Here is a 24686-nt window from a genome sequence, read left to right as displayed (position 1 = left end):
CACAGTTCACTTTCTGCTGTTATATCCATTGTGGTTAAGTTTTCACATGGATTATCCAAATGCAGGGGTTAATTATTAGTTACAAATGCTTCAAATAAAGTCTAAATGTTCTACTATGGCAAATCTAAATGTGCCAAATCTTATTTATTGAGCATTTCAACTGGTATTTCAGTATACAGCAAGAGAGCAGTGCAATTTTTAGCTATGTCTATCAGGTAGCATTTGTGAAGTCAAGGAAGTCATGCAATGCTTTTATCAATTTTTTTTACTATTTTACATAAGAGAATATGCTAGATTATTCTCCTGACCCCTTAGATTTCCACTAAGCTGGGAAATTTGACAGATTTACTTCTGGTTATAGAGCAATCTTTCTGCAAAGTTTAGGGTGCTTTGCTGCCACTAATGCTCAATGTAATTAATACATCTAACACAACTTAGGGTATTGGGATTCTTGTGGTTGAGGTTTCCCATGCTTATTTTTGGCTGGTTGTGATGCCTGAAAATGAAGCTGAGGTATGTGGTGCAAAAGAATTATCTGGAAGAACAGAACATTACTTGCTGTCAGCATTGAAGATAACAGGAATGATAGTTAAAAATGATCTCTGGCAATGTACATTTTTTGGATGATATGTTATGGATTTTACAGTCTGACTTTCTCTCAGGACTTTTATCTTTGTTTCCATGAGCCAGTCTATCCTCCCATGAACCCAGCCATGTGCCCTGCTATATTTTTGTCAAGGTGATTGTGCCCAACTTTCACAATTAGTTGCAAAAAGCTAAGCAGATTTCCTACATATTTCCTGGTCTGTTTGAAAAGTTAGACAGTGTAGTCCAGGTAGACCAGTGCATAAGGGTGAAAAATGTTTGGCCAGGGTTTTAGAAGTTAAAATAACTTGGGTGAAACAATTGTGTGTATTCTTTGGTAAATGTTCAAAATAAAATGTTGAGTGTAATTTTACCTGTCTATGCTGTTCTTGAAAGTCTTTTCCTCCAGCAGTATGAATGGGAAATTTGGGCAATTGCTTCCTACAGTTTACCAGCAGTTTATAGTGTTGACGGTGTGGACTTATACAGTTATTCTTGTTGCATGTGGATTCAGTTTTAAATCTGCCAGAATTGAGCACTACATGTGAATCTCACAGTTGCAAATGTATTTTGAAAACAGTATTGTCACTTGAGCATGATCAAATATTGAATAAATGTAAACCATCATGAAATACTAACGAACAATTAATCACAGTTTGTCTGAATCATAAATGCTTCTAAAATCATGACACTCTACAGTTAAATTTGGAGCTGACATCTCTATATCCTAAATTATTCTTGTAGACATCCTATTTTCCCATTGCCATTGTGAAAGTTGGGCACAATCACCTTGACAAAAATGTAGCAGGGCACGTGGCTGGGATCTTCAATTATAGCTTTAATTATTTAAAAAGTATATTTTATTGTACAAGCTATAAAATTATAAGCATTGTTATGTTAGCTGGTAATTTTAATTATCTTATACATTATATCTGTGAGCAGTATATCAACCAGAGCTGATCCACTTGCATCCCTTTCATAATGTCATATAACATTATTCAAAATTCTTTTGCAGATCTGGGCACAGCAGGCCCTGTCATGGAGTCTCCTTATGGGGATCCTGTCTCACCAGAAGATGCTCCCGAGTCCATAAGTCGTGCTGTTGCCAGCCTTCCACCTGAACAAATGTTCGAACTCATGAAGCAAATGAAGGTTTTTTTTTCCATTTCTTTATTGGATTGAACAAAATTTAAAAACATCAGCCCATTTTAGTGGCAATGTATAGTTAAGCTAACTTAAACTAATTTCCTCCCTGTTCCGTTCCTTCCCCCACTTCAGTAGGGAGAGTGTGAAGAAGCAGGATCAGCCGCTTAGTCAGGATAGTTCCACAAACCTCTCTGACTAGATATAGATATATTTTTTACACTACGCAACAAGTTTTGGATCCATTTTCTCAGCAGGAGAAATGTGTGGTTTTGAAAGACTGCAGTGGTATTGGGAAGAAAAATAGCTACTTTAAATAATCACTATTCACAAGGAAAAATTGCTGTTTTTTGGGTTGATGTTTTCCTCCAGTATTCAAATCATTAGTCATAGGTTGGGTTAAGGGTATGTCATCGTGCCCTCTGGAGTGTGTTGCTGATTTCTGTTGTGTCATTTCGGAAGATGTTGGTAAATAGCTGTCAGTCTATACGGTCAACAGTACTCCTCTCTGCCACCAAGGATATGTAAGTTTTAATAATTTAGATTTATATAGTGTCTTTAACATAATAAAATAGTACAAAATGCTTAAGAGAATCATTACAAAACAAAATTGAAACAATCACAAAATAAAATTAGATCAGGTGAGCAAAAGCTTGATCAAAGAGGTTGTACAGAATGTTGTAAAAGAGGAAAGCAAGGTAGAGAAATGGAGATGTGTGGGGTGCATCCCAGAACCTTGGTTATAGGCATCTGATGGTGCAGCCACAAATAGTGGAGTGAATAAAATCGGGAATGTTCAAGAGGTAAGAACTAGCTGAGTGCAGGTAAGTTGGAGGGTTCAGATCTGGAGAAGATTACAGGGTTTGGGAGGGTTGAAGCTGTGGATAGTAAAACCAAGATATTGCTTGCCTGAAACACAATGTAGGTCACCCAGCCATGAACCCAGGGATGATAGGAGAATGGGATTTGTTGCAAGTTAAGGTCTGGACAGCGTTTATCATGCTAATGGCTAATCATGAAGTGTGATCTATGGTTTATGGATTTTAGAAGTGTGTAAATATTTCTGCTGTGGAAGTGGAAGTCAAAACTGTCAGTCATGCTGCAACTGTGGTAGAGTTAGCGGAGTGGAACATTGTTATCTGCAATCTTTAGTTTTGAATGGGAATCTCTTGTTCCAATTATATCACAGGATATCAAGAAAAGCCATCATGATCAAAGATAAAAGATCACTCTTGAGAATAATGATTGATTGCCAATCATTAACCATATCTCCTCCATTTTGAGCTGTGCTAGAAGAGATCCAGAAGATCTTAAACTATGGAACTCTTACAACCACATGACACTTATAATGAGAGTGAGAAGCCTGTCATGTACATGTGGACAATTTCTTTTGAACTGCTAGGTTTTCCTGTTTCGGGGCAATAACTTCTGTTTATTCCATATCTCCCTGAAGGAACCTGCCTTTTCATAGCTGTGTGACTGAAATGAAATTAATGGTGTGCAAGTGAAATAAACCTGTGTCCCATCACTTTCTGGTGTCGTGTATTGATATTTTCATGTGTGCAGCCCCACACTATCCATATGATTTGTTATAGTTATGTGTTTCATATGTGCAAACATTGAGCATAACACTCTTTCTTTCAGCTCTGCATTCAGAACAGTCCTCAGGAAGCTCGTAACATGCTTTTACAGAACCCACAACTGGCATATGCACTCTTGCAGGCACAAGTGGTGATGAGAATTGTGGATCCTGAAATTGCCATGGTGAGTGTAAGCTTTTGAAAACACTCCAACCATCACACACTTTCAAATGTTGATGTTAAAATCATGGCAAGATGCATGCCTGTGAAGATTTGATGCTAATCAGTTAGCATTACAGTTTTATAGTGCAATAGGAGCACTTCTAAATGCAAGATTTCTTCGATTTGCTCCGATAGTTTCTGTTGATTTATTTCTGACTATGTTGGGAATCTGTTACAAGTAAATGAAAAGTTGATGATGATATATAGCACTGAAATACTTGGTTCTTTTCAGAAAATGTTGCATCGACCAGCCAATGTGACGCCACTGATTTCATCTGGCCAACCTGCAGCAGGCCCGAATGCCCCACCAGTGCAAGCTGCTCCTCCAGTCTCCCAGCCACAGCCTATGGTAGGTTTTGTCAGTTTGACACTCAAGCAAATCATTATTTTTACAAATCATTTAATTCTTGAATGTTTGATCTGTTGCTACTCTGATTGTAATGTGTTGGTGTTAAATTGTGGAATTCAATACCCCAAATGCTCATAAAGGTCACAAAGGTCAATTTGACAGAAATAGCATTTGACTTATTCACTCTCTGTAAACCAGCAATCCTGTGATAATGCAGATTTTTGTTTGTACTAATAGCTCCTTTGGGTGTTCTGAAAAATTGCAAATGAAATCATCTCCAAATTTATAACGTCACTTTTGGGTGCCAGGATATCACCCTATCCGAAAGACCATTCTTTGCAGATAGTCAACCACAACTATTTTCAAACTTGTTCTTGCCCTGATCTCTTCCCTAGTTTACAGCAGCATTTGCTGCATAGCAGTTGAGAGCCAAAATCTTTCAAAGGTTTTTATTTCTGCTTTTCCTCTCCCTCACTCGTGAGGCTGGGGCCCATTGCAGTTAGTATCCTTATTATTGCTACAGTTAAATTATCACAGATCTGGAATTGAACTAGGGACCTTTTTCACGCAGTGCATTTTGAATCTTTGATGCGCTTGCATGTAAAGCCACCAAGAGGGCTAAAATTAACAGAAGCTGGACTTAAAATTAATGAAAGTCTGTCCCACGGGCCAAAATATTTATTTTTCTGAGGGCTTTTCTTGAGGGGCTACTTTTTGATTTTAGAGGGCTACAATTTGGTTTTCAGGGCTTCTTTTTCATTCTATTTTCTGCATGTAGTAACACTGCCGTCTGTATTTGTATTAACCTATGAGGTACTTGGACTCCCAGAAGCAGAATTAGAAGAATTAATCAACATCTCCATTAATTATCACCCTGCATTATACTTAAAACCTTAACAGACAAGGAAAGCATTACTTTCCTAGCCACCACAGCATGTAAATAAAAGCAAAATACTGTGAATGCTGGAGATCTGGAGATCTCGGCAAGTCTGGCAGTGTTTGTTGGGAGTCAACATTTTGAGTCCAATATGACACTTCTTCAGAACTGAACTCAGTTGAACTTTTCCAGCTATTTACCATTTATATAGATGATCTGGAGGAGGGAACCGAGTGCAGGGTGTCGAAATTTGCTGATGACACCAAGATTGGGGGAAAGGCAAATTGTGCGGCGGGTGTGGAGAGTCTGCAGAAGGATCTAGATAGGCTGGGCGAATGGGCCAGGAAATGGCAAATGGAATTTAATGTTGGCAAGTGTGAGGTGGTCCACTTTGGTAGGAAGAATGGTAGGAAGGACTATTACTTACGTGGCGAAAAACTGCAGCAGGCGACAGTGCAGAGGGACCTCGGGGTCCTTGTGCATGAGTCGCAAAAACCCAGCTTGCAGGTGCAGCAGGTGGTCAGGAAGGCGAATGGGATGCTGGCCTTCATACCGAGGGGGATTGGCTGTATAGGGCATTGGTGAGGCCGCAGCTGGAGTACTGTGTGCAGTTTTGGGCGCCGCACCTGTGCAAGGATATTTTGGCCCTGGAGGGAGTGCAGAGGAGGTTTACTAGGCTGATACCGGAGTTGAGGGGGTTGAGCTATGAGGAGAGGCTGAATAAACTAGGCTTGTACTCGCTAGAGTTTAGAAGAATGAGGGGAGATCTCATTGAGACGTATAAGATGATGAATGGGAGGATAGGATAGAGGTGGAGAGACTCTTCCCGCTCAAAAAAGACAGTAGGACTAGGGGGCACAGCCTCAAGATAAAGGGGGGGGCGGTTTAGAACGGAGTTGAGGAGGAACTTCTTCACTCAAAGGGTGGTGAATCTCTGGAATTCTCTGCCCGTTGAAGTGGTGGAGGCTGCCTCGCTAAATATTTTTAAGAAGCGGGTTGATGGGTTTTTGATAAGAGAGGGGATTAAGGGTTATGGGGAGAGGGCGGGAAAGTGGAACTGAGCCACAACAGATCAGCCATGATCTTATTGAATGGCGGGGCAGGCTCGAAGGGCTAGATGGCCTACTCCTGCTCCTATTTCTTATGTTCTTATGTTCTTAGTACTTTGTTCTTGTTACAGTATTAAAATTGGCATTAGAAGACAAAAGCATAAGTTAGCATTAGAATTTTTTTTTTCAAAATAACATACACATTTCTACACACAAAAAGCCATCACCCCAAACACACTTTCCACAGACTGTGTGGTCACACCCAATGTATTTTCATTGCATGCACAAAACTGGAAGATTTTAACCTATCTACCCGCTTTACTGCATCTCAGATTTAAGTTTGATAATTGATCTAGCATTGACATTGCTCTATCATCAACTGCTGTTCACGCAAGAGAGTTCCAAACTTCTACCACCATTTGTGTGTAGAAGTGTTTCCTAATTTCACTTCTGAAAGGTCTGGTTCTATTTTCAGATTATGCTTTCTACTTGTAGGTACCCCTAAATTAATTCATCATTTACCTCATTACATTCTCTTTATTACAACAGTGGCCACACAATTATTTCTTTATTATCGTTTCATGGGTATGGGCATTTCTGGAAAGCCCAGAAATTTTTGCCCATTATTGCCTTTGAACTGAATGGGTTGTTAGGGCATTTCATAGGTAAGTTTAAGAGTTAATTGTGGAGTCATATGTAGGCCAGATTTCCTTCCCTAAAGAGTATTAGTGAACTAGATGAGTTTTTTTTTTGAAAGACAACTGATAGTTCCATGGTCACTTCCTGACACTAGTTTTATGTTCCAAATTAATTAATAGAATTTTAAATTCAATCCACTGCTATGATGGAACTTGATCCCGTGTCTCTGGAGCGTTAGCCTGGGCTTCTGAATTACTGGTCCAGTGACATTGTCTCTGCACCATCATCTTGCTCGCACAACCATCTCAAAATACATGTAGCAGAACTCTCAGACATCCTATGCTGACTGCGAGGATTTGGGAAATTCTTCAAATTGGCATCCAACTGCGATAATATAGAATTAAATACAGAAATGTACATTGCGCTTGCACTTAGCAGAAAAATATACTCAATCATACTTGCTCAAAACTGATTCACTACCTCAGTAAAGTTTTCCAGCTCTGTTTCCAATTTTTTGTTCCGTTTTGTAATTGGAAATCCGCAGCCACTGCCAGCATAAACCCACATTAGCTGCTTCCTCTTCATCATTCCATCCACATATGAACTTAAAAGCAGTAAGTGTGGAAAAGGCCTGTGATTGGGGAAGCAGAATCTGCTATTTCCATATCGGGGAATAACTTTTCTCTGGTTGCTCCACAATTGAATTTGCAAGGTGTTTTGAAGGTGAATTTCACCTGCCACCCTTGTGTATTTTGAACACTGGTCCTTCAGCATTCTGACCTTTTATAGAAATGTTTGTTACAGGCATTCTGATATTCACTTTTTGTTTCTTACTGAATCGCCAGTGGTATTTTGGTGTGATTAAATCTTATGTTGAAAGAGAGAACATCTGTGTTGAAAAATGTCATACGTATCCCTGTTTGGTTCATGTGTATTTGTCTAATAATAATACAGAAATAAATCTGCTGAAAAATTAATAGTTTAGTCCTTTAAAAAAATAAGAGAAACAGTATTTCTTTTGATTTGAAATTGCTGCTATTTATAACATTTCTTCAGCAATTGCATTTAGCATCCAACTGAACCAGTTAAAATTTGTAGTTTTAGAGTCTTAAACCAGATGTTCACATTGCCTGTAGAATATAAACTGTGTGTATGACATTCCTGTCATTTTAAAGTAATATCCATCTTCTGGGCCTGATGGCATTTATTATTTGAAAAGGTACAGTTAAATCTCACAAGACATTTTTAATGAATCTTGAAGGTGGGGATAGACTAGCTATTTAACTAAAGTGGGAGTGGCAGCTAAATCAAATCTTAGAGGTTTCTGTAATAGTAGTTGGGTTGTTTTTCAGTAACCAAGGTAAATTGAGGCGAATTGTAAGGTCATTTGAAATTCTCTAACTCCATTCTTTGGTTTTCCAAGATAAAGTTGAGCTACTAGTAGATGTTTATAATTAGAGTTTATGGGCCCAAAGAATATTTATTAGATGGATTCCATTGTGACTATGCTTATGATATCAAATGGCTTTACCAGTGGTGGAGTGAAATTTGACATTTGGAAACAGATTTACAACATTCTGCTCATACATCAGATTAAGATCTGAATGGTGCCATCAGGGATGTAGTTTTACGGTAGAGCCAGTTGCCTCCCAGTAGAGAGGCACAGACAAGTTCGCCAAAGGTTGCAAAGTTACATTTTTAGAGGGTTTGTATATTTTCCTGTTTAGTAATTCATTACTGAAAAATTGTTTCTACTTAAAAAAAAACTTACAAGTACAAAGGCAAAGATGAATGATGACTTCTAATTAAGGGAAAGGTGCAAGAAAGAAGCTGATTGCACTCGTTAAGAACAGTACTGAAAAAAATGTTTTGTAAATGGTACAGTAATGTGTTACTTTTTTGAGTGGCTTTTTCTATAACTGTAGAGAAGTATAAGTTAACAGAAATGTGTTTTTTTTTCTTGTGCTCTCAATTAGAGTGGGATGCATGTGAATGGGGCACCTTCTATGATGCAGCAACCTATGCAGCCTGCAGTGTCTGTTCCTGGGCCTGGACCAGTACAAGGACCAGGAGGACCAGTACCTGGACCTGGACCTGGACCCGGACCCGGACCGGGGCCAGTTGGACCTGGAGGTATGAAAAATTGTAAAATGTACTTTACAGAGCACCATTGAAATGCTTTATACTTCAAGCTAGATTTTCAAAGTACACACATTTCCATGAGGTTTGTCGGTATCATCTCTCAGCAGTGAAAACCCTTGAGCCCACAAAGCACGTGCCAAAGTCTTGGCATTTATGTTAGGATCACACCTGTATTTACGTGAATCTGGCAAGTTCCAGACAATTGTAGGGAAGTTTTGGATGCCGATCTACCTCCTACTGTGGGGAAAGTGGAGTTATCTGGAGCAGCAAGTCAAGGCAAATTTCTTTCAGAATACTCCAGCGTACCCAACCCCAGGCAAAGAAAACTCCTAATTACCCTGAATATCCTCTTACCAATGAGGCTAATTCTACATTGTTAACACTTTTATAAACACACTTGCTCAGCCTTTGGGCTCTACACTCATTCCCTGGCTACCCTGATCACTCGCCCTCTCCCCAATCCTCCTGTTCCCCCTATCATCCCTTTCGCAGCTGAAACCTTGGTTTTTTGGAGGCTTATATGCCACATATCAGTGAATCTTGCCTGACTTAAGACATAGGTTGGTTTCCTTAGAATCCCCAGTGTAGATACAGCCCACTTTCTAAAAAGACTAGCCTGGAAATTAGGCTATTAAATCTTCACATCTGCTCCACCATTCAGTTAGACCATGGCTGATCCGTAATGCAACTCTATTTTACCATCTTTCCTCCATTGATCCATGAAAATATGCTGGTACTCAATGTAATGTAGCTTTCAGCTTTTTCTTACTCATAGTGAACCAATAATGCAAATTCACTGCTTTTATATTTTGAACACTTTATTCTGAAGCTGGATTCAGTGTATAGTTGTAATACTTCGTCACGTCACTAGATGGTACCCAAACAATGGAGAACTTATTAATACAACTAACGAATAGAAACCCAGTATTATAACAGTTTGCTTTGTTACATTAATTTACTTACAAGTTCATTGAATAAATTAATAAATGAAGTGTCAGCTATGGCTTAGTTGGCAGCACATTCATCTCTGAATCACACGGTTCTAGGCTCAAGTCCCACTCCAGGCCTTGAGCAGAAAAGTCAAGATTCACACTCCAATGTACTATTGAAGGAGCATTGCATGTTTCTGATAATACATTTAAACTGTGGCCCTATCTGCTTACTCAGGCATGTAAAAGACCGACCCTGTGGCATTATTTCAAAGAAGAAAAAGAGCATTATCCCTGCTATTTTGGTCAAAGGTTATTTCCTAATTAACATCACATGAAAACAGATTATCAGGCCATTATTATTTTGCACTTTGTGGGAGTTTCTGATAGCAAATTAGTTGGCACGCTTTCTACAGTACGACAGTGACTACACTTCAAAAATACTTCATTGATCGTAAAATGTTTTGAGATGGCTAGTGGTTGTGAAAATCTCTTTGGGAAAATAGGTTTATTTTCAGCTGTTTCTCACTGATTTGTGTATTAGCAACCTTGAAAAGGTGCAAAATCTATGGGAAGATTTTTTTATTCAAAGCACTTAGTTCATTTGTCAATGGTATGCAGTACTAATCCCCTTAGTGTGTAGAATCATGTTATCATGAACTCTATGAACGCATCTTTGAAACTATCCTATACCTAGGGTGGGGTTAATGCCCTCTCCCTCAAGACATTGTTCATAGCCCCTTATAACTCCTTTGCTAATAACACAGATGGGGAGCTAAGGCCACATACTTCCTCCCACCTGCTCTTCCCCAGTGGACTCTAAGTACATCTTTCTGGGGGCCTGTATGCCTCATCTCTCTATGTGCCTGAATCAAAACCTACATTAAGTTTCTTGTTATCAGGAAAAAAAATCACAACATTTTACTTTGTTATGCTGCCCTGTTCTGTCTGTCATATTGTGTCTTGTTATTGCCAGATTGAGGGGGAGAAGACCCACTGCATTTTTATTGTGGAAAGGTTGATTACAGCCTGGTAGATGATTTGTAACCATCTTAACTCCAGGAAACTAATTTTGTTGAAATTTAGATGCTCCCTCTAGACTTTTCATCCCCCTTTAACATGTAGTGAAGCTCTAGTCTTTAATGTTTTATAATGCTAATAGGTACGTTGATTAATGCTGCATACTTTTAAAAATATGTACAACACAATTTCAGCAGATTTTGCATTTATTTCTCAACAATCAGAACAATCTGTTATGTACATAACATTTTTAACAAAATGAAATATCCCAAGATGCTTCACAGGGTTGTCATTAAACAAAGTGTGACACTGAGCCATGTGAGGAGATTTTGGGTCAAAAGCTTTGCCAAAGAGATTTTAAGTAGTGTCTTGATGGTGGAAAGGTGCAGGGCTTGAGGCCCAGACAACTGAAAGCACAGCCACCAACGATGGATCAACTATAGCTGAGAATGCACAAGGGGCTGAAATTAGAAGAAGCAGACATTGGGAAGCGGGGACAGGTTTGGAGTGATTTGAAAACTGCGATCAGGGCTTTAAAATTAAGACATTGCATCACTGGGAAGTAATGTATGTCTGTGAGCATGGGGGTGATAGCGGAAGAGGACTTGCTTCCCATTAAGGCAGCAGTGTTTTGGATAGAGGACACTGGTGCAGACAAAATGACTCCACCCAAATATCCAGGGACTGCTCGAAACATCCTGCAGAGAAACATGAAGATACATTTCTTATACAGTATTGTCATGTGCAAGAAAAAGATGGGATGGTTACTACGTTGCACAATGTGCTGGCTCACATTTAAGGGGAAAATGTGGAAGGGACTTGAGTCTGCATCTAAATTGTAATAAATAATTCTAACTTCAGACTCACAAATTTATTTCCCATAGGAAACATGCAGCCTCAGATGGGTCTTCCTCCCTCAGGACCAGTGCCAATGGAAAGAGGGCAAGGTATTTGTTTTGTTGAGCTCTGGATCTTTTCAATTTGTTGCTTGTGCTTTGAAGTGACAGTGTGCCCTTTATTTGTTTCAGCGACCAATCATGGCTATTTAATTTTAAATTTACTTTATTATTAAGAGGGCTTGTGTTCAAATTGTAGGAATAAGCAGCAACTGAACTTTAGTTCTGGATAAAATCAGTTCACTTTCAAATCACTTACCCTGCAGTTCACTAGACACCCTTTCCCACATTACCTCAAAAAAATGTTTATAATTAAGTGGACTATGTGGTATGTCCAACATGTTCTTGGTTCCTGATTCATGGAAGCACAATAATGCTCATCTTTACTGCCTCTCCCTTTCACACTGAGTCAGACAGTGGTTTGAAGGCCATCAATTTTGAGTTGCACGTACATGCAGAAGTTAACCAGCCTCCTATTGACTTTTACCAGTATGTAGAGTTGGTTAGATCTAGGAGCTGCTTTACTGAAAAACAACTAGAGTCATTCCTAAAACAGAAATAAATCTCTAACATTAGATGTGATTTGATTTATTATTGGCACATATATTAGCATGCAGTGAAAAGTATTGTTTCTTGTGCACTATACAAAGCACACTGTTCATAGAGAAAGAAATGAGAGAGTTCAGAATGTAATGTCACAGTCATAACTAGGGTGTAGAGAAGATCAAAATAATGCAAGGTAGGTCCATTCAAAAGTCTGACAGCAACAGGGTAGAAGCTGCTCTTGAGTCAGTTTGCCCCACTGTGATGGGCTGACACTATCTATGTTCCATTTAACCAGGTCTCTGAGTGAGAAAGATGTTTTTCTTTCTTTACCAGAACTGGATTCTGACTCAGAGCTCAGGACTCGGGGCACTTTTAAGTACTGCAACCATCTTCCCAAATGCAAAATTTTAATTTGCTCAACTGTGTTCTAAAAACCGTATGTGTTTTGAATTATAGTCCAATGTAGATATATTGCAGCAAAAAGGATTTCTGTCTTTTTGGGTACAAGGTTAAGTAGAATATGTGGTATCCATGATATAATACAATGATTAAGAGTTGTAGACAGCTCTAGTGATGATGTGTGGAATGACCTTTTAGCTTCTTTTGTGCGTTCTATGAATCATTGTAACCTTTCCCTTATTTATGATTTTAAGTTCAAGACACAATTATCACAGACACTATTGCTTTTTACTTTTTTATTTTAATGGTCAATTGATTGTATTAATTTAGAAGACTATACTAAAGTATTAGTAGATCCTGGTGAGCAAATGCTGATAAATAATTACACCAAAGTGGTGACAATGATAAAACCTGTGCAGTGTAATTATATCCGATGAATAGTTTGCAAGTTTTCTTTGGATTCTGGGTGATTACATGAAGACCTTAAATTGGATAGTACATGGATAATGATTAATTTTTATCTTAGAAAAATACCAGTATTTATATTTGGGCATCTGCAAACAATTGTTTGCTAGCATATTAGGCCTTTGGTATCTTGAGAAATTCAATTCCACGCATTCTTTCTAGTCCAGGGATCCACATTTTCCCCCACCCCAGCTTCAAGTTTGACATAGAGTCATAGAAGTTTACAGCATGGGAATAGGACCTTCATACCCATCTTAATCATGTAACTGTCTAAACGCATTTTAAAAGACAAAATTGTACCTGCCTCTACTACTACCTCTGGCAGTTTGTTCCAGACACTCACCACCCTCTGTGTGAAGAAATTGCCCTTCTGGACCCTTTTGTATCTCTCTCCTCTCACCTTAAATCTATGCCCTCTAGTTTTAGACTTGTCATCTTTGGGCAAAGATATTGACTATCTAGCTGATCTATGCCCCTCATTATACACCTCTGTAAGATCACCCCTCAGCCTCCTACGTTCCTGAGAAAAAAATCCCAGTCTCTCGAGTAGCATCCCAGTAAATGTTTTCTGCACTCTTTCTAGTTTAATATCCTTTCTATACTAGGGTGACCAGAACTGTACACAGTAGTCCAGGTGTGACCATACCAACTTCAACAAGACGTTCCAACTCCTGTAGTCAGTGTTCTGACCAATGAAACAAAGTATGCTGAATGTATTCTTCACTACTCTGTTCTGTGACTCCACTCTCAATGAGCTATGAACCTGTACCCCTAGATCTCGGTGTTCTATAACACTCCCCAACACCTTACCATTAACTGAGTAAGTCCTGCCCTGGTTCAATCTACCAAAATGCATCACCTTGCATTTATCTAAATTAAACTCCATCGACTGTTCGTCAGCCCACTGACCCCGCTGCGATCAAGATCCCGCTGCAATCCTCAATAATCATCTTCACTGTCCACTATGCCACCAATTTTGGTGTCATCTGAAACTTACTAACTATGCCTCCTAAATTCTCAGCCAACTCATTAATATAAATGACAAATGAGGCACACTGTTGATTATAAGACCTCCAGTTTGAAAACAACGCTCCACAACCACCTCTGTCTTCTATCATCCAGCCAGTTTTGTATCCATTTGGCTACCTCACCCTGAATCCCATGAAATTTAACCTTTTGCAACAACCTACCATGCAGTACCTTTTCAAACGCCTTGCTAAAATCCACGTGGACAACATCAACTACTTTGCCCTCATCTGCCTTCTTGGCTACCCCTTCAAAAACGCAATCAAATTTGTGAGGCACGATTTTCCATTTGCAAAGCCCTGCTGACTGTCCCTAATCAGTCCTTGCCTCTCTAAATGCCTGTAAATCCTGTCTTTCAGAATACCTTCTAACAACTCATCAGCCTGTAGTTCCCAGGTTTTTCCCTGCAGGCCTTTTTAAACAACGGCATGACATTTACCACCCACCAATCTTCAGGCACCTTACCTGGGACTATCGATGATTCAAATATGTCTGCTAGGGCACCCGCAGTTTCCTTCCCAAAATGTCCTGAGATATACTCCAAAAAGTCCCGGGGATTTATCTACCTTGATGCGCATTAAGACTTCCAGCACCACTCTGTTTTTTGTGCACTCCTCAAGACACCACTATTTATTTCCCCAAGTTCCCTAACATTCATGCTTTTCTCAACAGTAAATACTAACATGTAATAAGTTAATTATTCAATTTTTATTTTGTAAAGTACTTTGAAGTATTTCCTACCAAATTTCTTAGTCAATGGACAGTATTCAAAGAACAACAGTATAACTCTCAAGATAGAAAAATATTGCGTATAATTTCTATCTTCTTGAGGTTTACTAGAGATGTTTATAATGAACTGCCGTGTATAATTTTTGACAATTTTCAATGGTGCCTGCTTTTCAGCACACGTATTTGCCAATAAATTTGGTTTTCAAAATTGAAATAGCCAGACTTGTAACTTGCTGGAACAACAGAAATTCTAGTCAAATTTTTATGCTTGATGTTAGCTCTTGTATTATGTGATATTTTGCTATGTGTCCTTTTTGTTTCCTTGCTTTTCTTTTTAAATTCCCTTTGCCTGCAGGTTTACTTAGTTAACTTTTATTTGCTCACCTAATCTTTTCAGTCTTCATATTGATTTTTATATATTGATGATCATCATGGAGTCCTTAATCCTTGCTATTAGTGATGGGTTTCCATAGCATTGATCTACTGATCTCTTCCCTCTCTTTTTCTCCCTTCCCCGACAAACCTTTTTCCTTGATACAGCAACTCCTTCTTCGAATGTTTTTGGCTATACCATTTATATTCCTGGCACATTAAGCGACACTGCCCATTGAAGTGTCAGTGCTTACACTGCCATCACCAGATCCCTTTCAGGGAGCGTGTTCTAAGAAAGGGGTATTGCATGTGCTTCTGTTACTTTTAATGCACAAACCTGAATGTTATGAAGGACGGGTTATCCACTGCACTATTCTTTATCTCGTGTTCTCACAGGAAATATGCACTCACCTGTGGCCTCCGCAGGGACTGCACAGATCGAGAGAGGACAAGGTACTACCAGACTGATTGAATTTTTAACCTCTGATCTTATATCTAAATTGTAACAGACAGGTATAACCCTTGACCTTTACTGGGTTGTTTTCACATTGAGAGATTTTTTTTGTTGGATAAGATATAAGGGTTAAGCTTGTAAAATATGGAATGTATTTCCTGTTGCAGATTTGAGGTCAGAGGTTAAATAGTTGGAGTTTTACTGTGGTGCACTAAAATGTAATAAATTTGCCCGAAATGTAGTACATTGGTTACAATATATAATACTACAGTTTCTCAGGACAAAGCTCCATCGATCAAAAAGCATGAGAAATGTGCGAGGATCTTAGTTAATGCTTACTATATCAGGCATTTCATAGTAGATAGCAGTGAGCTAACCTTCATAATAACCTTTAAGTCTATATTAGGACATTTAACCAAATTGCAGATAGAAGGCCAACGTAATGACTTCATACCATTAACTTTAGCCTATTTAGTAGCCACATAATGCTGTGAAATGTCATGTTGTCAGAGTTTTGCTGATCATTAGCTAACAGGGGGTTTGTGCAAATGTGTCATTTTCAGGTTGGCAAGATGTTATAAGTGGAGTGGTACAGAGCAGTGCTCAACTATTCGCAAACCACATTCAATGGCCTATATGAAGGGACCGAATGTATGATTGCTAAATTTGCTGATGATACATAGATAGGATAGCAAATTACAAAGAGGACATAAGGAGTCTGCAAAGGATATAATGGGTTAAGTGAGTGGACAAACATTTGGCAGTTGGAGTAAAATGTGGGCAAATGTGGTAGGGAGAATAGAAAAGCAGCAAATTATTGAAATGGAGAAATTGCAGAACTCTGCCGTACAGAGGGGTTGCTTTGTTCTGGTACTTGAATCACAAAGTTAAAATGTAGATGAAGCAAGTGATTAGGGATGAACAAGTGTTCAGAAAGGCAAATGGAATGTTGTTGTTTATTGCAAAGGGAATGGAATATAAAAGTAGGGAGGTTTTGCTGTAGTTATGCAAGGCACTAGTGAGACCATGTCGAGAGCACTGTCTGCAATTTTGGTCTCCTTATTTAAGAAAGCACATAATTAAACTACAAGAAATCCAGAAAAGGTTTATTCAACTCCCTGGGTACATGACATCTCATGAGGTCAGATTGAGCCTGTATCTGTTGGAATTTAGAAGAATGAGAAACAGATAAGGTCCTGAGTGGACTTAACAGGGTGGATACTGACAGGATATTTCAGCTTGTGGGATGGACTAGAACTAAGGGACTCAGTTTGAATAAGCATACAACTTAAGAGCAGAAGTTGGCCTTTCAGTCCCTTGAACCTGCTGCACATTGGATATGATTATGGCTGATCTGATTGGGGTCTCAGTTCCACTTTGTTGCCTGCCCCTAATAACTTTTGACTCGCATGTTAGTCAAGAGTCCATCTAATGCTGCTTTAAAAATGCTTCCACTGCACTCTGGGGAAGAGAAGTCCACAGGCTCACAACCCTCTGAGAGGAAAAAAGTTTCCTCAACACCATCTTAAGAGGCTATTCTTATTTTTAAATTAAGTTGCACACTTTTAGAATTGAAAATAAGTTTTAAAAATTACTTGATAGTTTAAATATGTATGTATTTTTCTGTCTCCTTACTTTTCTGTATTCTTGACTACACATAGTGTTTTGGAGGGTTCCCGGCTACTGCTGAAAATTTCATGGGTTGGCACGTTTGGTCTTTAATTTTTCTCCCGATTCTGTTCCTGAGAATAACTTTCTAACCTCCAGCTGAATGTTGCTTAGTGTGCCTGAATAGTTTTTCATTGCCAATTAAACTGTTTCTTATGCTGTTGCAGTATTATTCCAATACCAACTGTGTTTGGTGCAAATCAAAGTTGATGGTGAACTGACTGAAGCAAAACTGAGTGGGCCGCACGGTAGCATAGTGGTTAGTACTGCTGCTTCACAGCGCCAGGGACCTGGGTTCGATTCCCAGCTCAGGTCACTGTCTGTGCGGAGTTTGCACATTCTCCTCGTGGCTGCGTGGGTTTCCTCTGGGTGCTCCAGTTTCCTCCCACAGTCCAAAGATGTGCAGGTTAGGTTGATTGGCCATGTTAAATTGCCCCTTAGTGTACTAAGGTGCTTAGATTAGAGGGATTAGCAGGTAAAATATGTAGGGATATGGGGGTTAGGGCCTGGGTGGGACTGTGGTCAGTGCAGACTTGATGGGCCGAAGGGCCTGTTTCTGCACTGTAGGGTTCTATGATGATGCTATGAAAAAGGCACTAGGCCACCTGAATATTTTAAAAAATAGGGGCGGCATGGTAGCATAGTGGTTAGCACTGCTGCTTCACAGCTCCAGGGTCCTGGGTTCGATTCCTGTCTCGAGTCACTGTCTGTGTGGAGTTTGCACATTCTCCTTGCGTCTGCCTGGGTTTTCTCTGGGTACTCCAGTTTTCTCCCACAGTCCAAAGATGTGCAGGTTAGGTTGATTGGCCATGCTGAGAAATTGCCCCTTACTGTCCAGGGATTAGTAGGCATAATATGTAGGGATACAGACTTGATGGGCTGAAGGGCCTCTTTCAGCACTGTAGGGTTCTAGATTCTGTGAACTTCTGTCATCAGGAATTGTGCCTCACTTCAGCTTGGGGGTGGCATGAACTGTAAATTCAGACTGCATTTGCACTAACTTGTTATAGCATGAAGTAGAATGGAATTGATTTAAAAAATCTGAGGTCAAATGAAAACTTGAACAGCAGATAAGATACCTAATTCCCATATCATTGGGTTTCTAAATGATAGAATGTAGTGCACTAGTTTTCTGCTCTATCTCTTTATTACCGGTGTTTACTTTTCTGGATTTGTTGAAATAGAATTATTGATACCAAGTGTGCTGACGACAGCAATAAGTTGGTTTTATCTCGTATTTTTAAGATACAGAAATGGTCCAAAGCACCTCACAAAAATGTAATAAATAAAAAGTCAACGATATTAGCGAAGGCCTGTAGGATATAGTGGACCAACATTTTGAAAAAATTTGTGAATTCTAAGGACTTTCTTAAAGAAGAAGAGAAAGTTGATAGAGGTGGTTTGGGTGTGCCCTAAGAGACTTTTTTATTTATTCATTCATGGAATATGGGTGCCACTGGCAAAGAGATTATTGCACATTCTAATTGTCCAAGAAGACAATGGCCAACTTATGCCAGTGTGATCTGCATGATGATATTACTCCCACAAGGCTGTTATTTCAGGAGTTTCTTTAGATCAGCCTTCTCTGTTTGAAGGAAAAGAACCTTAGCCTATCCAGCCTCTCTTCATAGCTGAAACGCTTCAGCCCAGGTTTTGTTTTATTCATTTGTGGGCCATGGGCATCACTGGCTGGTCAGCATGTACTGCCCATTCTTAGTTGCCGGAGGACAGTTGAGAGTCAACCACATTGCTGTGGTTCTGGAGTCACATGTAGGCCAGACCAGACAAGGACGGCAGATTTCCTTCTGTAAAGGACATGATTGAACCAGTTGCGTTTTTCTGACAATTGATAAGGGTTTCATGGTCATTAAAAGATTCTTAATTCCAGATTTTAAAAAAAAATTCAAATTCCACCATTTGCTGCAGTCGGATTTGAACCCAGGTCCTCAGAACATTAGCTGGATTTCTGGATTAATAGTCTAGTGATAATACCATTAGGCCATCACCTCCCCCCCTTGAAGGTAACATCCTGGTGAATTTGCTCTACACCCTTTCTACTGCAGTCACATTGTTCCTACTGTGTGTCGGCTAGAACTGCAACAGTTACTCTAGCTATGGCCTAATGAGCATTTTCTACACCTCCGTCATAACCTCCCTTCTCTTATATTTTATGAGGGCAATCTTACTGGCTTGTCACACTGGTCAATTGGTGGTAAGCCAGTAAGCTTGCAAGAGCGGTGAAAAACCAGGTTCACGCCCGGTTTTGTTTGTTGCACGATCTTACCAGCTCTGGATTGTGGGCATGATCATCCTCATGGCCACAAAGGGTGTGAGGTTGATTTTAATATTTAAATTAATTTTTTCAAAATAATCAGTGAGTCCTTGACGGGATCGGTGGTCCTCACGGTGAGGATCATGTATGGGGACCTGTCGTGATGGCCTTGCTGGTAGGACTGGAGGCTATTGAGGGCCACCCCACCCCAACCGGATGGTCTGGGGCATGGGGGCAGTGCCAGCCTGACTGCCAGCCTGGTACCCTGACAGTGTGCACTGGGCAGTGGCAAGATCCAGGATCTGATGGGAGGGACTGAGCAATGTCTGGATAGAGGGTAGCTCTGCATCGTGGATCAATGGATGTGGGAGTATTGGGGCAGTGATTGACCATGTGGGGTAAATCTGGGCTCTGATCAATATTGGGGGTGGGGGGAGGTGAGAGATCTGTGTTCTGGGTACACTTGTACACTGAACACAGAGATCAAGGTGCATGAGCAATAGTGCATCACCCAGTCAGCAGCCCGATTCCTGGCAAGAATAGACTCCGCCTGCTCCCTCTACAAGCATGAATCACATATTGCCTTTTTTTGCATGAAGTGCTGTATGATTGCATCTGAGACCTTGTCCAAAACATGAATGTGATTTCCCCCCATTTCAGCACTTAATTTTTTTGGTCAGATTGCCCCTGTGCCTCAGTTAATAAAGGCAGGTAGTCCCTACGTCTTTATAGCCATCTTATGGAGGGACTGATTGTGGACAAGTCCCCAGGACCGGATGGAATGCATCCAAGGGTTCTGAAGGAAATGGCAGAGGTGATAGTGGATGCCTTGGTGATTATTTTCCAAGCGTCGCTGGATTCCGGGGAAGTGCCGGAAGATTGGAAAACGGCTAATGTTACGCCGTTGTTTAAGAAGGGTGGCAGGCAAAAGGCGGGGAATTATAGGCCGGTTAGTTTAACGTCTGTTGTAGGAAAAATGTTAGAATCCGTGATCAAGGAGAAAATAGCGAGGCATCCTGAGGAGAATTGTTTGGTAGAGCAGACGCAGCACGGTTTCGTTAAGGGGAAGTCGTGTCTGACAAACTTATTGGAGTTCTATGAGGATGTGTCTAGGGCGGTGGATAGAGGAGAGCCGGTGGATGTGGTCTTTCTTGATTTTCAGAAGACGTTTGACAAGGTGCCTCACAAGAGGTTATTGCAGAAGGTGAGGGGGCATGGAGTTGGGGGTAGGGTGTTAGCGTGGATAGAGGATTGGCTGTCAAATAGGAGGCAGAGAGTGGGGGTCAATGGGTGCTATTCGGATTGGCGGTTGGTGACTAGTGGAGTGCCCCAGGGGTCGGTGCTGGGGCCTCAGCTATTCACCATTTATATAGATGATCTGGAGGAGGGAACCGAGTGTATGGTGTTGAAATTTGCTGATGACACCAAGATTGGTGGAAGGGCAAATTGCGCGGAGGGTGTGGAGAGTCTGCAGAAGGATCTAGATAGGCTGGGCGAATGGGCCAGGAACTGGCAAATGGAATTTAATGTTGGCAAATGTGAGGTTGTCCACTTTGGTAGGAATAATGATAGGAAGGACTATTACTTACGTGGTGAAAAACTGCAGCATGCGACGGTGCAGAGGGACCTCGGGGTCCTTGTGCATGAGTCGCAAAAACCCAGCCTGCAAGTGCAGCAGGAGGTCAGGAAGGCGAATGGGATGCTGGCCTTCATAGCGAGGGGGATTGAATATAAAAGTAGGGAGGTCTTGCTGCAGCTGTATAGGGCATTGGTGAGGCCGCAGCTGGAGTACTGTGTGCAGTTTTGGTTGCCGCACTTATGCAAGGATATTTTGGCCTTGGAGGGAGTGCAGAGGAGGTTTACTAGGCTGATTCTGGAGTTGAGGGGGTTGAACTATGAGGAGAGGCTGAATAAACTAGGCTTGTACTCGTTAGAGTTTAGAAGAATGAGGGGAGATCTCATTGAGATGTATAAGATGTTGAATGGGATGGATAGGATAAGAGGTGGAGAGGCTCTTCCCACTCAGAAAGGACAGTAGGACTAGAGGGCACAGCGTCAGGATAAAGGGGGGGCGGTTTAGAATGGAGTTGAGGAGGAACTTCTTCACTCAAAGGGTGGTGAATCTCTGGAATTCTGTGCCCGTTGAAGTGGTGGAGGCTGCCTCGCTCAATATTTTTAAGACGCGGGTTGATAGGTTTTTGATAGGCAAGGGGATTAAGGGTTATGGGGAGAGGGCGGGAATGTGGAACTGAGCCACGACAGATCAGCCATGATCTTATTGAATGACAGGGCAGGCTCGAGGGGCTAGATGGCCTACTCCTGCTCCTATTTCTTATGTTCTTATCTACCTGTCCCGTTGCCTTCAGGGACCTATGGACATGCACTAAAAGGTCCCTCTAGTCCTCTGCTTCCTAATGTCCTACTATTCATTGTGTATTCCCATGTCTATTATTCCCCTCAATGTGCTTCACTTCACACTTCAGGAACCCCGCACCAATCCCTGCAGTACACTACTGGACACAGGCTTCCAGTCATAGAAACAAATTTCAGCCATTACCCCTAAGCCAAGATCCGATTCACCAGCTACCCGGATCCCATAGGCGCTTACCTTATCAGTCTCATGTGAGACCTTATGAGAATGCCTACTGAAGTTCTTATAAATTATATGAACAGTATTCCCCTTCAGTATACACCTAGGGCCTAATTTTACCATTTTCATTCTGATTGCTGAATCTGGGCGCAATTCAGATCCGACTTGGAAATTTGTTTTCAGGCGCCCCATACACACTTAGCTTGAAAAAAAATGGCAGGTCTGAATCACACTGTGGGTGGGGCTTAGTGTGCCTGAAATGATCGTAGCTCTGAACTGCGCATGCGCAGTTAGGAAAAAAATGTGAAAAAGTGCGCTCATGTCACATCGCTCCCGGGGTGCAAAAAGCAGATAAAGTGACCCGGAAGCAAAAGCAGGAGCAATAGCCCCCACAGACATCGTTCCCACCCCTGCAACATAACTGTCCCCTTTATCCATCCACCCCCGCCCCCGCAACCCAGATGGATCGTGACCCCCTGCCTTCTTTCCCCCCTCCCTTCGATCGTCCGAAGAGTGGCAGCGGACCCCTGTGCCCCCCCCCCCGCCAAACCCGAGATCCATCTAGCCTCCCTCCCCCCACCAGTGAGCGATCGGGCCTCACCACCAGAGATGCTTCTTACCTGCCTCTGTCTTCTCCCCCCACACACCAGACAATGATCTGGCCTCATCCCCCCCTCCCCCAGAGGTACATTTGACCTGCCTCCTTGTCCCTCACCCAACCTCACCAGAGAATGATCTGGATCCCCCTCCTTCCCTCTCCTCCCAACCACTTCAGCCCAATTCCGGAATGGTGAGCGTGGTGGTAAAGAGGGAAATGCTGATAAAGTTGGGTGGACAGTTCATTAATTCAATGTATTTAAGTTGCTGTTGCGCCCGTTTCAGGTTCAAATCGAATCGCGGCCATTCTTGGGGCCTTGGTAAAGTGGTCATCTACGCAGATGCAGATGTGGATCGCTTTAATAGCGTCACGCCCGACTTTACCACGTTTACACGCCCATTAATGGTAAAATTGGGCCCCTAGTCACCACCTTCAAAAAGTCAATCGGATTTGATACACACGATCTCTCCTTGACAAAGCCATGCTGATTATCCTTGATTAATTCTTTTCTCTCCAAGTGGAGATTAGTTGTGTCCCTCAGATTTCTTTCTAGTGATTTTCCCTTCCACTGATGTTCGACTCATTGCCTGTAATGAGTTTTGTCCCTATTTCCCTTCTTAAATAATGGTTCCACATTAGCTATCCTCCAGTCCTCTGGACCTTTCCTGTGGCCAGAGAGTGTTTAAAAATTAGCTTCCTTCCTTTCCTCATGCAGCAGTCTAGGAGAGATCTGGGTCTAGGGATCTATTCACTTTTAAACCTGGTAAAATCACTAACAGTTCCTTCCTTTCAATGCTAATCTGTTCAGTTACATCACAGTCCACCCCCCACCCTGCTTTCCAGATCTACATCATTCTTCTCCATTGATGCATAGAATACAGGTGCGAAGTACTCGTTTAATACTAGTCTTTTGGCTCCACATACAAGTTGCTAGTTTGATTCCTAATGGATTCTATTCTCCCTGGTTACCCTCTGCTCTTAATATACTTATAGAACATCTTGCGATTTTCATTTATTTTGCTCAGCAGTGTTTTTTCTTACTCCTTCTTCGCTCATCTAATCTCTTTAAGTAACCCTGACACATCCTATGCTCCTATTTCTGGTCGGTCTGTATCCTTTTTCAAGTTATGGTCACTATCACTGAAATGCTCTCCATCTGTCCTAAAATTAAGTAAAGTATCATCCCCTCTTTTGCAGGATTTTCTACATGCTGCTCAAAAAGGTCTTCCGGGTCTGTCTATAGTTCAATGGAACTGCGCAAGTTGAACATTTTTGTAACTTGCTTTTCTTTTGTTAAAGCTACATATTCCAAAATTAAAGAACAAACTTGGTTGACTTTATTTTAAAAATCAATATTTTATGATTTCTTGTAAATACATTGACATACGTTGCATATTCTTACAAAGCAACCCAGCGTTTTGACAGCTAAAATGTGACAAAGGTTAATTTCTATCCACTGATGTTGTCTGTAATCATAGCACTGACAGATCGATCTGTTATTAAGAAACCAAAGTTTTAAGAAATTTATAATTGTATGGGTGAACATTAGAAACGAGTCATAGTTTTCCATAGGTTTAATTAAATGTTTCTGTGCCTGGGACGGAGATGTAGTTCGATTTCAGGCTGAGCAAGAGTAATTAGTTTCAGTTCTGAGATTCTATTGTGATAAAGAGAGCCATATTGTGAAGAATAAATATTGTTGCTTAGCAATTAGGGGCCCTGTAAGATAAATCAAACAACTTTATTCTTCAGTTTTAACTGAAAGCTAGAGGCAGTTGGAGACAAACAATGAAGCGGTAAACAACTCTCTCAGCTCTGCTCGGAAAAGCCAAAGAGAAACAAACTTTTTCAGCTCGGTTGTAAGAAAAATCATACAATGGGGCAATCATTCAGACAGCCAGTTCCAAAGTTCCAATGAGCAATAGTTAAGCTAAAAAAAAGCTTAGTCTGGAGTTAAAGGGAACAAAGAAGAAACTGGCAAATAGAACAGGATTCTGTTCAGTGATACCTGACAAAATTAAGAAAAAATTAAGAAATTGATTGGTGAAGATAGTAGAGAAAGATTTACTAAAAATAGTTCTAAAGTTTGAAATATATTACTATTGTCTATAAATAAATTAGGAAGTATTGATTGAA

General features: G+C 40.7%; 1 protein-coding gene across 3 annotated transcripts in view; it reads left to right on the top strand.

The window, feature by feature from the left end:
• The window catches only part of cstf2 (cleavage stimulation factor, 3' pre-RNA, subunit 2), a 65623-nt gene that overhangs the window by 6691 nt on the left and 34246 nt on the right, over positions 1–24686 (top strand). For 2 of the 3 annotated variants that reach the window (XM_080187682.1, XM_080187679.1), the window contains exons 4-9: positions 1601–1737; positions 3373–3492; positions 3763–3879; positions 8421–8577; positions 11420–11482; positions 15365–15421. In XM_080187682.1, coding sequence (XP_080043808.1) covers positions 1601–1737; positions 3373–3492; positions 3763–3879; positions 8421–8577; positions 11420–11482; positions 15365–15421 — 651 coding nt within the window. The remainder of the gene's footprint in view (positions 1–1600; positions 1738–3372; positions 3493–3762; positions 3880–8420; positions 8578–11419; positions 11483–15364; positions 15422–24686) is intronic. The other variant, XM_080187680.1, reaches the window with a different exon arrangement.

The sequence above is a fragment of the Carcharhinus amblyrhynchos genome, chromosome 4 (assembly GCF_965287045.1).
Source record: "Carcharhinus amblyrhynchos chromosome 4, sCarAmb.v2.hapA, whole genome shotgun sequence".
Lineage (NCBI taxonomy): Eukaryota > Metazoa > Chordata > Chondrichthyes > Carcharhiniformes > Carcharhinidae > Carcharhinus > Carcharhinus amblyrhynchos.
Note: the sequence above shows the minus strand (reverse complement) of the source record. Positions and strands in the feature narration are given on the sequence as shown.